The 16,535-nt window shown below is 48.6% G+C and overlaps 5 protein-coding genes across 5 annotated transcripts; 1 reads left to right on the forward strand and 4 right to left on the reverse strand.

Annotated features, from left to right (window-relative positions):
• Positions 1-178: 178 nt before the first annotated feature.
• On the reverse strand, positions 179-666 carry F5J12DRAFT_896920 (uncharacterized protein; the record flags this gene model as incomplete). The annotated part of the gene is made up of 2 exons (XM_051747986.1): positions 179-436; positions 508-666. The coding sequence occupies 2 exons, from the start codon at positions 664-666 to the stop codon at positions 179-181; spliced, it is 417 nt and encodes a 138-aa protein (XP_051595973.1).
• A 2,986-nt stretch (positions 667-3,652) lies between these two features.
• F5J12DRAFT_422879 (amino acid permease-domain-containing protein) lies at positions 3,653-6,784 on the reverse strand. The gene is made up of 15 exons (XM_051739356.1): positions 6,333-6,784; positions 6,212-6,258; positions 6,091-6,145; positions 5,946-6,027; positions 5,814-5,880; positions 5,730-5,762; positions 5,366-5,467; positions 5,060-5,292; positions 4,934-5,004; positions 4,843-4,879; positions 4,626-4,773; positions 4,552-4,573; positions 4,212-4,502; positions 3,753-4,143; positions 3,653-3,701 (listed from the first exon to the last, which is right to left on the reverse strand). Exons 1-14 carry the CDS (start codon positions 6,450-6,452, stop codon positions 3,844-3,846), a joined length of 1,608 nt encoding a protein of 535 aa, XP_051595974.1. The 5' UTR covers positions 6,453-6,784; the 3' UTR covers positions 3,653-3,701; positions 3,753-3,843.
• Positions 6,785-7,051: 267 nt separating this feature from the next.
• Positions 7,052-8,621, reverse strand: F5J12DRAFT_907304 (thioesterase thiol ester dehydrase-isomerase; the record flags this gene model as incomplete). The annotated part of the gene is made up of 9 exons (XM_051748911.1): positions 7,052-7,149; positions 7,214-7,346; positions 7,409-7,567; positions 7,625-7,697; positions 7,780-7,975; positions 8,031-8,138; positions 8,193-8,249; positions 8,287-8,336; positions 8,383-8,621. 9 exons carry the CDS (start codon positions 8,619-8,621, stop codon positions 7,052-7,054), a joined length of 1,113 nt encoding a protein of 370 aa, XP_051595975.1.
• Positions 8,622-10,190: 1,569 nt separating this feature from the next.
• Positions 10,191-12,644, forward strand: F5J12DRAFT_422874 (amine oxidase). Its single transcript, XM_051739355.1, has 9 exons — positions 10,191-10,800; positions 10,865-10,951; positions 11,003-11,122; positions 11,237-11,244; positions 11,296-11,331; positions 11,382-11,702; positions 11,751-11,912; positions 11,959-12,223; positions 12,275-12,644. Exons 1-9 carry the CDS (start codon positions 10,392-10,394, stop codon positions 12,367-12,369), a joined length of 1,503 nt encoding a protein of 500 aa, XP_051595976.1. The 5' UTR covers positions 10,191-10,391; the 3' UTR covers positions 12,370-12,644.
• Positions 12,645-13,071: 427 nt separating this feature from the next.
• On the reverse strand, positions 13,072-13,746 carry F5J12DRAFT_858247 (uncharacterized protein). Its single transcript, XM_051746755.1, is given in 3 exon segments — positions 13,072-13,307; positions 13,368-13,689; positions 13,709-13,746. 2 exon segments carry the CDS (start codon positions 13,538-13,540, stop codon positions 13,160-13,162), a joined length of 321 nt encoding a protein of 106 aa, XP_051595977.1. The 5' UTR covers positions 13,541-13,689; positions 13,709-13,746; the 3' UTR covers positions 13,072-13,159.
• Between the last annotated feature and the right edge of the window lie 2,789 nt (positions 13,747-16,535).

A 16,535-nucleotide genomic window follows, 5' to 3' on the forward strand; every position in this document is an offset into this window, starting at 1 on the left:
ATGATTTCCAACTGAAGCCTCTGAAATGCTTTTTTCCGCATAACATCGGCATGTTCACCCCAAACAACCTCATCAGCGGAAACACCGATCTTCCACACGCTCCGTCTTCCGGTCAGCTGCCCACGACATGCTTTGTGCGAAACAGAGATGCTTCGCACCCAGGCCATCTCTTAAAACTTCACATGGAACTCCGTTGATGTCTTCCAACAGGTGCCAGTTGTCGTTTGTTGCCAATGGGCACCCAGTCCTTGTTGAAGAATTTGAGTTGCTTCGGTGCGATAAGTTCCTGTAGTGTCCAGCCCCGCATAAACCATTCTGGGCGCAGCCGACTGTCGGGCTTGCAGAGTAAGTCGCCGTATGGATCGTATGGTTCAGTGGGCCGTGGTAACTCGTCAGCGTCACGGAGGTACGCATAGCAGATCTGTGCGTTTTGATACTACCAGTACATCGAATCAATGGCCTCTGATAGTTCTGAAGTTCGGAACTATCGGAGGCCATTAATCGAACTGCTCTGCTTGTCGATGCAACTGTAACAGAGGTATCGATCCACGACCACCCGTAGCCGTCCTTCTTGGCCTGCTCACAGCTCTTGATGATCTTGTGATAGCCGCCACGCTGCATGACATCGTCTCTCTTCCACTCCTCCATCTTCATCAGCCCAGTCATCTCTTTTTAAGTGACCTCCGAGTTGGCTCCCTAGCGGTGTGATAGTATCTTCCGTCCAATGGTAATGATGTCTCCGCTGACCCAACCATGTGCCATCCCACCAGGATGGGTGGAAGAGTTACGCAAACGATCATTGTATACACGCCTGACATTTCGTGATACTCTAGGAATAGTCTGACTGACGCTGTACAAGCTGCATATATAACGGCAGGGCGGCGCGCCGACTGAATGTAGCAATTTCATGTTGGTATACTCTGTGGGAGTCTCACCTATGTATGTCAAATCCAAATTTGCGGAGTGGATGATGATCGTAGGGTTTGCAGTACAGCAGTGACTCCATATGAGGATATACATATCTATTACCGACGCATTAGTCTGCTAAAGCACAGCTCAAGGCACACTTCCCTTGCGATGTGATGCACTATTGCAATATGAGACAGTAACTTGCTGTGAAATTCCTCTGCATAACGCTTCGTATTACTAGTGGATTTCATCGTGCGTTCTGAACAACAAGGGGCACGGATCGGCAAAAGGGAGAAGCCTGCGTAAACATGGAAGGAAGACTTCCCTGGTCCCTTTTAGCAAGGGGTTTTGGGTGTCCGCTAGCCGAGAGGGATAGTGGTCGGATTGACAACGTCGTCCGAGGGAAACATTAACAATATAAGGAGCCATTACTAGTGAAAGGCGGACGGTGATAATGTAGACGATGGCTCGACAGCATGCTCATCCACTCCCGCATACACCTTGTGACAAGGGTGGATTAGGGTATTTTCGATAAAAAAAACTGTTGGTCATCAACGACGGGTGTGCATTGTCGGGGAGGCAGCACGTTGAATGACATAGTCGCCCCTCCCGGACGGCCGATGATAGACTGGTCGGCAGAGAGATGACAGCTGGTTGACGTGCCGAAGGGTGGGCCGAAGGAATGCTGAACCGCGCTCGAAACATCGAGTATTGGGTACACAGCAGTGTCGAACGCCAGTGTGAACTTTGGTCAGGTCAACGCGTATGACTACATCGGGTCCTCGACGTATGAGTTGCAGTGCATCCGATCCATCTCAACTACTTGTCCCCTTCTAGGGAGGCGTTCTTGGCAAGGCATGCCCTTCTTGCTTGTACGTATCGGTTCTGCGAGCATCCCGAGACATTTTCAGGGCGCGGTCGAGCAAGCGTTCGTCATGAAAACGTTCAGGGATGGACCTGAGTATGCTCGCGCGAGTTAGTACCCGTTCTTCGCTTCATCGGATTTCGTGCGTGACGCATCGTAGACGAGCTGTCAATGAGGATATCAGAACGACATCTAAGGTTACTAGGTGGGCGTCCGGCCAGCAGGCGCGTTACCTGCAATCATTCCGAACGTTAGAAGGATACGAGAATGAGATGCAGACCACCAATCTCTATGACGATCCACCTTTCCATAGGGCGGTTAAGACCCAGGGGGAAATCGTACCACCGAGCTGTCATTTTCAACTTTAGTGCACAGTTTCTCGTCTGCGCCTGCACCCCGACAACGTGATTTTCAACGCCTACCTGCACACCATTTCCATTTGATTCGTTTTCTACTCCACCTGGCGAGTTCCATATGGATACATGTTAAAACGTACCTACGAACTTTAGGGACGCCAAACGTGAGCTGGACGTATCAGTTTACTTGCAGCACGGTGTTTGGGGTGAAGTGCAGCGAGCAAGTGATGGGGCTGGGGGCAGGCGGGAAAAGCGTACACCGATGTGATTACCGGCGCGTTTGTGGACGCGTTGGGAGAGGTTGTGACATGATGTAGCACGAAAATTGCAGTCATCTATGCAAGAACACCAGAGGTGAATCGCTGGCATGAAGAGAACCAAAAGTATCTTGGACAGTCGGCATGAAATACACGCACTGTCTACACGGAGAACTTCACGTGTCTGATCAACTTCAACTTCTTGCTGTCAGTATTTCGTTGAGCTCATTGCTGAAGGCATTCGTGTCGGAAGGAAGGTGGACTCGGCGTACTATCGTTGTCAGAGTCTCCCTCATAATGAAGACCAAAGACTCTACCACCCTGGACAGTCCGGCATTACCAACGCATTCCATTTCACCCTGGCCACTCCTCGTCTCGGCTAGTCCACAGCGCCGGAATTTTCCGGAGTGCATGAAGACTCAACAGAGTTGACTAGCATGGAAGTCTTTCGCAAGCGCGATATACGCTAGTGCACGATTGGTATATCAAGAACATCAGGAAACGGGCGCCCGGAGAATGAGAATGAGGGTATGTATATAGAATGTGCGCATATTTTTTTGATTCCACGTTCCACACCACTGTCCTCATCCCTCAAGCCGGGCAGCACTCGATCTCAATCGACTTCGTGATCAAGCCTTCGTCTTCATTCGTGAGAATCTAAACGAAAACACCATGCTGCGAAAAGTAGCTTGTAGTTTTGTTAGAGGGTTTGTGCGCGCACTTCATATGCTGGCCTGTGCACACTCATAGAGCGGTAACATGGTCAGGTATCCAGATGTTCTTGAATTTGAGCTCAGCTTCCTTGCACAGAAATTGGTAACCGTCCAAGGTTTCCCACAGTTCGAGCATCGATAAGAGCAAGTTGGCCCACAGAGCCGATGTCTTTATTAGACTTCACACTCGGGTTCTTAACAACCACCAACTTGCCTGTACAAGCTCACTGACCGAGCCCGCCACGAGCGTCTCGGTGACCCGACCCACGACGACAGTCCTGCCGACCTTGTCTTGCACTGGCTACTTCATCCCTATTTTCATCTCCTCTGTGGTACCGGCGCCGTTTCCGTTCTCGCTTCGAACCACAAAGACTGGGGGCAGCACTTTCGGCGGCCCGAATAAAACGAAGTGATTGCATTGTCAGCTAATTCCAAGCGTTCAAGTGGTTCATGCCATTCAAATTGACATCGCTAGCATGTGCCCCCAGGAGCCTCAGAGAGAAGGGACGACTTCTGTTCAACCGGCCAGACTGCGAACGGGCCTAAACTGAACTCGACGAACGACAGGCCAATGCAAACGGCAGAGAAAACCACAAATGATCTGCGGTTTTATATCAGCCATGCATGATTTTACAGTCATGCATTGACAAACAAGGTACGAAGGTCTAAAGCACACATGTTCTTCATCGCATATAGACATTGCTAGAGGCATACTACCGCTTTGGGAAGCTGCCACAAGTTGCTTATACTCTCACTACATTCACAGCTCCTTCTGCGCTTTTCTCCTTGGACGCGTAGTCATCATACATCCCACCGGTCTCATCCTTCCTATCGGCATCGATGTTGGGTACAGGTCCTGTGAACCAATGTATGCCGCCATACACTGGGAAGTAGTACCATACAAGGGACAACACCATTACACCACCAAGGACGACAATTGCATAATTCATATTCGCAGCGTTGGTGGTTGGTGTCGCAGGGAAGGAGAAAACGATGATCATGAAAGCCATGAATGCAATGGCTGTGATGCCTATCGGTAAACTCTAAAAAATCCCATCCACATCATCAGCAAGTGCATGGACCACTGGCATTCCACAGAATGGCGACTCACGAAGATGCCAAGACTGAAAGGTCCCGGCTTAAAGTCATTGTCGGACGCGAACCGGGCGAACATAGGTATCGCATACGCAACGTAGAGCGACGTAATCGACATGGTAAAGATGGCGTTGATGGCTGCTGTGCCAGCAAATGCGAGCAAGCCCAGCAGACCTGCCATAAAAACGACGAACCAAACCGTGTTGACGGGCGTGCCAGTGAAGCTGTTTATGCGGTAGAGGATATTCGAAAGTGGAAGTGCGCCGTCACGAGCGAACGCGAAGGTTTGGCGGGACGCGCCGAGAAGCTGACAAGGACGTTAAAACCTGATCACCAAAACGGAGGTGCATTTTTACCATGCTAGAACCCATCATGTACCTGGGAGGGACGGTGAGTCAGGTGGGGAGATTGAAACTGTGGACATACGTACTGCGCGATCACTACAAACGTCCACACCGCCAGTGTGGCCTTCTCCCCGAGGCTGTTGAAAAAAATCTGGGCCATTGGCTGCCCGATAGGACTGTTGAGCGTGTACTCAATATCCGTACCCATGCAGAAGGCAAGGGCAATGTTGATGGCTATTAGAATGAGTAGCTTGCATGTCAGACACATCAGGTTCTCTCGTGACGGCAGTGGTCTATACACACCCATGCCCAGGATTCCAGCAACAGTGATGGAGCTGACCTATTGACATTAGGTGCTTAGTATCCCGTAGTAAGTCGGGGGGAAAGGACATACGATTGCCCATGGAACGGCAGTAGCCGCGTTTGAGGCCTCTTCGCTAATGTGTACAGCACAATCAAACGAACCTTCCGAACATGTTACCATTAGTTGAAGACGGTGCATTACACGGCATATACGTACATATCGTCCAAAGTGGTGCAACCAATGAGAGGACAAAGGCAAAGCCGTTTGGCCAACCATTCACTGATACATGGGAAGGCCGCTCGGTTAGTTTTGTTTTCACCAGCAACAGAAAGAAAAAAAAGCAAGGAAGATAAATACAATTTGTGAAGTTACCGAGGGCATAACCAGCACTGTTGATGTACTCTTTCGGTGTTGCAACCGGAAGCACGATGATAACCGCAATGCAAAGTCTTTAACAATTCGAGTTAGTACTATTGCTCGCTGATCGGGTGGCGACCGTCATGAAATGGCGATGATACTGACAGGATGTTTATCGCAACATAGACCGATTGAAGTCTTGCAAGGACAGTGGTTCCAAGGCTGCACACAACGGCATGCGAGAGGAGTATTGCAATATAAATACCACTGATGTCACAATATCAGCGATCAGCACCACGAGTAGCAGGACAAATAAGATGACAGACAAGAGTTGGGCATTAGTAGCGACAAAGGTTTGCCCTGATCCGATGCTTGCAGCGGCAGCAACTTGAACGGCGCAGCCCCAGTCAATTGAGGCTTGTTATCATTCCCCAATAAACGTCCGGAAGACGCCAGGACGCGTCGAATGGTACAATCACGGTAAGCCAGTGCAAACGGCTCTACAAAGATAGCCGGGGACGCAACTTACCGACCGACGCGATGGACCCCACCGTATTCGCATCTGTTGATAAGACCATGAGTAAAACGTCGCCAGCACGAAAACAGGACACACAGCCAACGATCCAAGAGAGTAAGTTCCGCCAGCGAGGGGACGAGAGGGAGTGGGCCCAATAATAGAGCTGGACCAAGCAACCATTAACACATGCCGCTCCATCACGAGGCTGTGCATCATGAAACAACTTACGCCTCCCGATGTAGGTGCTGCGGAACCCAACTCCGCCTATCGACAAACCAACGGAAAGAATGAAGAGGCTCCCTACGGCCCACTATGAGAGTGAAGATGAACATATTACATCACCCAAAGAATGACTGCGAGAGTGCGGACGTACTCCCCACACCATAGAAGAGGCACCACCATTTGGCAGCGCATAAACAAGAACAGATCTGTAAAAAAAAATCAGTGTTTAACTACAGCAAGAGAAACGACAATGGAGATCGACAAGAACCCACGCAATCGACGGAAGAAGGCCAATGATACTGAACGAAAGGCCGAACACCTGATGCTCGTCATTAACTACAATGTCCCCAAAAGACGGACACTTCGCAAAAACATAAACCAATCTTCTCTCACCTCTAACGGCTTGAAAGCACGTTTAAACTCTTGTTTATAGCCGAGCTGAGCGAGGAGCGCTTCGTCCCGCTTCGCAACCGCCGCCTTGGATAGGGATGTCCTGATGCTAGGTCGGTTCATGGTCGGCTCTCAAGGAAACTACCATGTGGAATTGGGGCTTTTCACTAGCCTGACACATATGCATCCGAAAGGCGCAAGCGTCCGCTTATGCGAGGAAACCCGATACCGGATGGCGATAAGGAAGCAGCTCACCGTGGGCTAGAAATAACTGTTAGTACTGAACTTACTGCATGCGGTACACTGATTGGTGGCCGATCGTGGCTGACTTGGACTCCGTGCTCAGGTGCTCAAGGGTGAAGCATTGCATATCGAACATCGCTAGGATATGCTGGGAGTACAACCCACTTCATCTTTCCCACATCCAGTCCGGCGTGGTTTAGTTAGAGCCTGCTTGAGATCTTAACATACAAAGGCAACTTTGAGTTGTACATTATGACTAAGCCAGTACTTCGTGGAGTTGCTAGCCGCACCGCGCCAAGACTTCAACGTACTATGACTTCCATACAGCTACAATTGTGTTTAACAGGCCATATAGATAACAATCTGAAGATATTTACTTCTCACTGGAAGTTAGTACATTTTCAATACATCTCCACCCAGTGAATCAATGTTACCTGTGGCGGAGGAGCATTGTACCCAGTGCCAAACTCCAACTTAGTTCATGATCGTTGTTCCCCTTCCAGTGTCCGAATCCTCTTTCCCCTGATCTGTGCACCCAACTCCAGTGCTCTCTTACCCTCCAGCCACAACATCGCCTCTACGCATGCATCCAAGACAACACCGTCATTCGTGATAGTACAGTAAAGAATTAAGTACATTACCTTGGTATGTTTTCGGAACGATAATCCTCGGCGTCGACTTGCCATCGTCCCCGGCCCATGTAAACCGGAAATCATTCGTAGTCTCATCATGTCCTGTCTGCACATTGACTACACTAGCTACGACGCGGACATGCTATCACGTACACAATATGGTCAGTATGCTTGGGTAAAAAAATCACACATCAGTCACCATACCACAGTAGCTGGAATTTCCCCCGGTAGGCTTGTGTGAAGGATTTGTGACCGTAGGCGCAGAATTGACCCGATGGGAACAGGTTGCGTGAACGAGATCCCATCCAACGAGTGGAAAGTGACGTGTGAACGCATGAAGAAGCAGGCATTTGCAAAACCGAGCTAGGGATACATCAAATGTTTGTGCTAGAGAAACCGTCAAAATAATGCACTCCTCACCTCATATGCGAGGCGCATGAGATATCCTAGACAATAGGAATGATGAGGCCACTTATATTGCGCACAGGAACACCTCACCTCCGAACACTTTCTGGTGAACGCTACGGGTACGTTAGCAGATTGTCTCTGATGCTCATGCATTTGGCTTAACTTACTTGCGTTCTTGGGGGAACATTAGCATTGTTTTTTCCAACAAGGTGTCCCCCATCCACACCCTGTCACCTCGCAACAAAGAATCGTCTTCTTGGCCACACTTTAGATATGTCGTGTGCAACTCCGCTGCTTCAGCTGAGCTTGGCGGGACACGTGACAGCGCTTGAAGGGCAGCGTATTTCCTCCGATCTTTCGAGCCTTTTCGTGTCATGAACACTCAAAACGGACGGGAAAAGTATCACAAGAGACTGACTTTCACCTATCTTATAAAGCGCTTCTTCCTCCGGAGTTCTGATTATCAGTGGGATGACTGGATGTGCCTTGTGCGTGCGAGCGTTTCTGCAAACCATGGAGAATCGGCCTGTACGCAGATTTGTTAAGTCTAGCACAGAAGACAAAAGAGGTGTGTTCACACCAAGCATCAGTGTCTCCTCTCCTCCATCTGGACTAAGCGCCTCCATTTTGACGGCGACTTCCATGGAACTTTTACCAGTGTATATTCACTTGACCACTAAGACGAGTGTCCCTGACAGGATAGAGGGAGGCAAGCATATCTAGCCTACCCGCCTTGAATTAGTGCACCAGACCATCAAATATGAACCCACCTCTCGACAGAAGCCGTGACAATGTAAAACCCTCTCTCTTGCAGGCGACCCAAAGTTTCCACGCTCGGGCCGAGCATGTGCTTATATGCAATTGACCCAGCAAGCGAGTCAAGGTGCTCCATGAGCATACCAGTGCGCAACCCGCCAGACGCGTTCGTATACTGCTCAAACAACTCCGGCGACGAAGCAAAGGGAAGGACGATCTGGGAGTAGGTGTCGTGCATACACCTGGGAGGCATCGACTCAGAGGGCGGAGGCGGTGGAATTTCGGACGTAGGATACCGAGTTTGTTGCGTCGTTGAGGAGGGCTTCGGACCAAAGACCTGGCTTCCTGATGGGCACGATACTACATAGCGGTGGAACAATATTAGGTTTGTTTCTGTTTCAGGGGGGGTGGGGGGGGGGAAGTTGCGAACCTGTGGTAGGCTGGGTTGGACCGCTCCCCTTGACGGGTTTAGAGACTATCGCTACTTTTTAGTGAGCCTACACTCACTGACAACCCGCAACAACCGGTCCATCGTGTCAATGTCTCGTGTTTCCGAGGCTGCCTTGGCTTCCGTGGTACTTGCATCCTGCAATCTGCAAGACGAGGAGGATATCGCACGGCGTCCAAGTAGCGGCGTGTCTCGAAGCGGCAGGGTAGAAAGGTTCCGCGACAGAGAGCGAGTATGAAAGGCGTTGCGCAACGTCAACATTATTTGCGATAGAAGTGAAGCAGGGCGTCAACTGACAAATTAGCAGTTGTCCTCGACAGTCGCCGATTTACGAAGTGACAACCAAGTATACTACGGCCGCCGTGTTGAACTCGACGAAATCTTTTCTGACAGTCGATAAACTCTCGTTAACTATGCATGCGTGCTATGATATGTCTCAGAGGTAACCGGTGAAGTCTCTTTAGTGGTCATTTCGTGTCACTTCATGTCATGATCATCCCACCTAGCATCTGACATCCGAAGAGTCAGGCAGGAATGTTGAGAGCGGCAATAATGCTGTTGTGGGGCGCTAAGCATTTACAGGCTAGAGTAAGTTGAATCCGGCATAGTGCATAACCTTGTATAACGCAACATTCCAGTATGCAGGTCCGGCAGCCAACTTTCACTCTGCCGGTTTGGAGCTCCCGCTCTCGATGTCGAGAGACTTGTCTCAGTGATGCTTCAGCCACAATAGTGCAGCAGAACGCTGCACAGCGCAGGCGCATGTTGCGGGTAACTCACATTTGACACTGAACCGAACAGGTCAAGGTTCTGGAATGCGTATGAATGCAAGCCCGTCCGTTGTAACCCAGAAAGGGGCTGTTCTGCAATGTGTTTCATGATTGGCCATCGTCATGTGGCCTCAAGGCCTCATGAGGCACTCGGGTAAGCGGGGAAGCTCATTCAATATTTGACAGCTTGCGGGGAAGCTTCCACAATCAGTGCAGCGTTTCGCATCACTGATCGGCAGCCATCATATACCTTAATTAGCGGTGTCTTTGGTTTGCACGCGAATGTATGTATTAGTTTTCTTTGGCCTCATGGTGGATGACTTTAGAGCGATTTTACAGGTATGCAGCCCGCAAGAGTCTAGACCAAGTCATGGTTTGTCGGAGGCTAAGCCCAAATCCTAATACTGGCGGTGGTACCGTTATCATAATTCATCTCACGGCCGAACCTCGCGGACGATCAGGAGGGCACTGACGATACATTCACGTACACTGGAGTTCACACGAAGGTAGAGCGGGGGCCGTGACTGAGGCGTGCCATGCCCTCTAGGAAGTCGCATACGGCATACAATAACAATTACCAGCTTTCTCGTCCAAGCCTAACCCCGAAATTTGCAAGTCTCAAGACTCAAGGCTCCAAAACCTTTCTAGAATGGCACCCTAACAAGCGAGGAGCTATTCCATACAAATCCAAGCTACTCGATATCTGATCAGCTGACTGTAGTAATCGTCACTTGCAGGGCCTATAAAATGGTCAACGTAGAGAGCAGTACTGCGTGCCAACGCGTGCCCTCTTCTCCTGCCTGCTATGTTCCGGTTTAGAGTCTCTCTTGCAACCGTTCTCCTAAGCCTCCTTATTGGCGCAGTCGCCCAGGATGCTAATACCACTGTTTGTCAATCCAACCTCACGATGGCTGGAGCAGCCCCGAATAACACCAAGGTCCTCATCCTTGGTGGTGGTATGGCTGGCGTCATAGCAGCCCGTACGCTTCATGAACAGGGTATCGACGACTTCGTGATTGTGGAAGCCAAACCTATATTTGGAGGGCGTATGGCGCAAACGAAATTCGGTGTCAACGGATCCCAATACGTCCTTGAGAAAGGACCAAACTGGGTCCATGGAACCCAAACAGGTAGTGGCCCCGCTAATCCCGTCTGGCTGCTGGCGCAGAAACACAACTTGTCCATGGTAGAAAGCGATTTGTTTACGAATATAAGTGTGTTTGGCGTTTATGCTATCCGTTGTTTCCATCTCCGTGCGTGGTACTCATTTTTCTGCAGCGTTCTTCGATTACAATGGGCCTAACGACTACTCCGCGACTTTCGACGCGTCATTGACTGCCTTCAACGACGCCATAGTCCTTGCGGGTGCGGCAGACCATCTTTGTGCTCTCATATCATCCTGACGATACGAAATAGGAGAACGGTGGCAGCAGAACAAAACTGATCTGGACCTCAGATCAGCATACAATTATATGGGCGTTGCTCCGAAGACGCCGCAAGAGCAGGCTTGCGAGTACTATCAGATTGACTATGTATGTATTCGTCTTTAATAATAATTTTGGTCTGATGCCCGCTTCAGGAATGCAAGTTTTATACTTCCTTTTCTTCGTCCCTTTAAACTGATCAGTTTTTCCCTGAATCGGAAATCAGATGCACAGGTAAGCTAGGTTGCCTATCGTGCATTCACGAGATATTGACCATTCTCATAGGACGCCTCGCAAACGTCAACATTAGCCGCTGCTTGGGTGAGTACCCACTAATGCTTATATGACATCTCTTGTCTAATGGAGGACAGAACTACAACTACACTTTTGTTCCTGAAGCCGGAGGTTTTTCGGATGTAGACATGTTGTGCGTGGACCAACGCGGCTTTGCATGTATTGTCCAAGCGGAAGCTGCTACCTTCCTCAACACGAGTCAGGTGCTCTTCAACCAGATTGTCAAGACCATTCAATACAATCAGAACGAAGTGACCGTCCAGACGACAGATGGATACAACCTCACTGCAGATCACGCCCTGGTCACGTTTAGCGCCGGCGTGTTGCAAAACACTGACGTCGTCTTCGACCCCGTGTTGCCAGACTGGAAACGAGAGGCTATCAGTAGCATAGAAATGGTAAGATAATCAAATCACCGAAGGTCATTTTCCTAACGTCCAAGTTAGCCGGTGTACACCAAGATCTTCTTGCAATTCGAGAAAAAATTCTGGTTCGACACTGGGGTAGGACTTTATGCCGATCAACAAAGAGGCAGATATCCGATATGGGAGAGTTTAGATCTTCCGGGCCTTTTCAACGGCTCTGGGATCATCTTCGTTACCGTGACGGTAAGTTGTCGTTGGCTGTGCCATTTCCTCGGCTCATGAGGTCAAGGGTGATTACGCAAACTATCTTGAGCAACTCAACAAAAACATAACGCAAGTGCAGCTAGAGGTGATGGAGGTTCTTCGGAGGATGTACCCTGACGCCCCCGATCCAATCGATATCTGGTTGCCTATGTGGGGTAGAGATCCCTTGTTCCGTGGCTCGTACTCTAGCTGGGGAGCATCCTTCGTACCTGAACACGCGTACAATCTGAGTGTTCCAGTAAACGGTCACCTTTGGTTTGCAGGTGAAGCTACCAGCGTTAAATATTTCGGTTAGTCTCGATCTCTCTTCCGTGGCTATCCGCTAACCACGTAGGACGTAGGCTTCTTGCATGGCGCATACCTCGAGGGTCAGAACGCGGCGAACAACATCGCTGCGTGTATCAAAAACCCTCAGCGTTGCCCGCCTACTACATGACGCCACGGTTTGGAACATCCGGTCCTACCCAGATAGTTTGCAATAGGCACCTTCGAGATTCTTCCAGCTGTATGATAGGAGCGGAAATGTTTCTCTGCATATGCTCCCGCCTCCTGTGGTATCTGTAACTCTGTACAACACTACTCTCTGTACAATCGAACTTTTTTGACCGTTTCTTCCACTGCGCAAACTTCCATGGTACTATTTTTCTAAGGGTCCTAAATACTAAGTTCTGTTTGACACTGGATGTCCGTACGAAGCTGACAGCAATCACCATCAACATTTTGTGTGATCCTCTGGGGTATGTCCCGTCGGATGTCAGTCACAACAAAGTGGGACAACCTGACTCGGACATTATGAGAGGCCCAACTCCAACCAGCATTCGGACTTTCCGACCGTCATGTCTTATATTCCATCTGCAGCGCTATGACGATGTAAATGAGTGCATGGAACGTCCCCCTGTCCTCTAAGGCACTCGGGATCTTAGGGATATTAGGGTACTTTGGTCTACGGTCGCCTTCTTCAAATCATCATTACGAACGAATCAAACATTCATGGTACATCTGCAAATGTAAGCGAGGTCTAAGAGACTCTTAGAGCCCCCATTTAGCAAGTAGTACAAGCGCTGTCTAAGTTGTGATGTAAAGTGATATTCTTCGCTCTTCATTAGATTATCACACAATGCAGTGATGTATTGGATATGCTATTGCTCGTCTGATTGGTACATGACATTATCTAACACTATCAAAGATGTGATAAGATGTTAAGGAGCTCCTATCATCTCCTTTCCTCATGCAATCAAATCATCCACCAACATGGTGTAGTCCAGAAGTTCAGTTCCCTGCAAGTTCATAATACGATGGGTTATACTTCGATGTATAGCATGATTGTCCTTGAGACTGAATTCAAGTGCCAAAAACATTCTGCTGGAATATTCTCTGAGTGCCAGTCACAAGGCCATGCCTGCAAGGGCAATCACCACTTTGAGGTCCCTTCACTCGGTGTCGACAAACCTACAATACTGCTTCTCTCCCCACAGGAGATTGAGGACAAGTTGTACAAGTGCAGGGTGGCCAAAGGGAACTACAGTGATGCTGTCACTGGCTGCACACTTAAGATGATTGAGTACACACATCAAATGGAGAAAGGATTTGTACCATTTTAGGTTCATCTAGCCATATGAAATCTTTGAGGAGGTATGGGATCCAGTCTTTGTGTAGCTGCACCTCTTCACTGCACCTTTGTACTGGAACTGTGAGGCTGTAGAGTGGTAATGCCAGGATGTGCACAGCACTCCTGAAGTCAGAGTGTATGTTTGTCACGACCTCCTTCAACTTGTTTGTCTCACTCATTATGTTGGTTCTTAACCAGTTGCCTGCAGCAGCTGTCAGATTGTCAACAGCAATGTTCACAGGCTTACCTCCGGTGTGGCCTAATGCAGTTTCCTGCAATGCCTGTGTAATTATCACAGATAATTCAGATTTCTTAGGCAGGAGGTTTGTAATAAAAAGGCACCGCTTCAGGTTGAAACACACAGCTGTGCTGATGTCAGCTGCTTGAAGTCCTGGGTTGATAGTGGCTGAGCTGCTAGCGTCTGGTGTTGGATGTACTGTGGGCAGTGAAGCTGAGGTGGAGCCTCATGCAATACTCTGTGTTGTTTGACCAACTTGCTGTAAAACATGTTAGAGTTGCTTACATACATTTGCTACAATTCTTAGTACTTACTTGAATAACAGATTTCCTGGTGATGACAAAATGCTGGTTGGATACTTCCTCTCCACCTCGAAGGGGCCTTTCGATGTGCCTGATGTGTTGTGTTTGAGGGGAATACAGAAAGATGCAGGATGATAAGTGGTTTAGCCACCTTGTGACAAGGGCTGAGGGTGCATAATTGAAATTTAGGGGCAAATATGGATATGCTGTTGAACCCATTGGATGTCCAAGATCCATGGGGATTGGTGGTGCAGTGCTGTAGCTAGTGTTGGCAGGATTGAAGGGGACCAGTGGGGCAGTGCCATAGCTAGCATTGGTGAGATTGAAAGGGACCAGTGGCACAGTGCTGTAGCTAGTGTTGGCAGGATTGAAGGGGAGTGGCAGTGCAGCACTGTAGCTAGCATTGGCAGGATTGGAGATTGGGGGATGAGGGTGTTCATGTCTGGTGTCTGTGGTAGTTAGGAGACCTTGATCATGGTCATCAGGGTACTGATATTGAAGAAAGTTCACTTGAGACTGCAGTTGCTGGTCAATTGCTGATGCTGTCAATGGTTGCTCATCTGCAATGTTCAGCTGGCTTGCTGCTGGGTTTCCCACTGGGTTCAAACCAGATGAAGCAGGGTACTTTGGCCTCATCTGTAAGAAACCGAAGTGTTTGTGTCTTTTTCTGAGCACACAGATTTGCTCACCTTTGCTTTTTTGCTTTTTGCCTGTGAGCTCATGGTGGTTGAAAACACAATGCATCCTTGTCCAGGAGACATTGTGGCTTACACATGTGTATCTTATCACATATATTGGGCATCAATCAAATACAAATTTGTATATGGGGAAAGCATGGAGAGTTTCATTACGCAATGCAGAATGATCATGCTAATTGACTAAAGAAAAGAAAGAAAAAAGAACAAATAGCCACTGAGGCTGGCATGGTGGTTAGAGTTGTGATGATGCAAAGAAGAATAGAGGCTTACCAGAATAATCATGATCAATTTTCACTTTCATCTTCTTCACTCACATCTGTGTCACTTTCATCAACATTACAGCTGTTTGCAAAATGATGCGGAAAATCTGTTTGACAATTAGTCTGTTTGGATATAGCCAGGATAGGACCCTGAAACCACCTCTATGGTAACATTGTGTAGTGTAAGCACATACTTAGACTTCGTCCCTATGGCAGACTTGTTTCTCAACATGTCATCACCATTGCGATCCCCCACTCCCTGTCACAGAAAAATTACATTCTTTCATGATTTCACTTTCTGTCTATGGACCCAAGAAAAAGGAGAAGGGAAAGACTGTGCCAAAAGCGACCATGAAGACAAAAGAGCTTACTTTTGCTGTCAACGATACTAACTACCTCGATTTTCTACAGCATGTACTGGACAAGCATGGTCAATGACAATATAGGGTCTCAAGCAGTAAACATTTTCCCTTCAAGTTTGTACTGCCCAAAGTGTGGAGGTAAGTCATTTCTCACTCTGCAAATCTGTGCTAACCATGCTTTACCTTAGCCAAGCCTGTCAGTAATGCGATCGATGTTGATAATGAAGTTGACTACAAGGATATGGTCAAGAGGATTCAGTAGTGTTCACCCTGGCCCAACGAAGATCTACATCAATATGAAACATGTGGAGAAACTTCTGACTATCGATGGCTCTGGAGACGAGAGCAACTCATCTGGTGAGGATAGTGGAAAGCAGAAACATTCAGACCTTGATATGCACCTTGCCTGGTGGCACATGAAACTCCTGAGCCAGTACAAGAATGAGAATGACAAGGGAATGACTTACTGTCAGGGCCAGTAGGGCCAATCCCCCTTTCACCTGTGATGGTACTGGACTGGTGCCATGCATTGGTAAGTCTTTCACTACTCATGAACATTCTATCCCTAAACTATCTGTAGGATGAAGGGCAAGCTACATTGTCAGGTTCCCCCAAACCTTGAGTCTTTCAATTGGAGCAACAAAGCACTGTTTTTGCATCCAGCCTGCAAAGTGCAAGCCCAGGCATCAGCAAAATATTGATATCAACTCTATTACTGGTGTTCTCCTTCTTCAGACACTTGCAAATTCCAGCCTCTTGTCACCCAGTGTATCTAGTGCCCGCACTTCTCCAGTTCCGCCTCCTGTGACACCCAGCATGCATGCCACAGGATCCTCCCATTTCACCACCCATCCCATCTCCATCTCATCTCTCCCACTTTCTTCGCTATGCTGAATCGAACCTCGGTGTTCACAATGCCACCCTCTATGAATGGGAACTTGAACTGCAGTCAATCTGGACCTGACATCCTCATGGATATCGATGACCAGACACTTGCTAGGGCTGGTATCGCCACTGGTGACATCATTCATCTCAAGAAGGGAAGTTTACTTTGGTGGAATGGTCCTGATGTGAAGAGGAAGCATAGCTGACACTGGGGCATCAGTCAGGCAACTGAGTGAGTGGGCCAAGCC

Source organism: Pisolithus orientalis, assembly GCF_024613125.1.
Source record: "Pisolithus orientalis strain OTSU chromosome Unknown F5J12scaffold_45, whole genome shotgun sequence".
In the NCBI taxonomy this organism is placed as follows: domain Eukaryota; kingdom Fungi; phylum Basidiomycota; class Agaricomycetes; order Boletales; family Pisolithaceae; genus Pisolithus; species Pisolithus orientalis.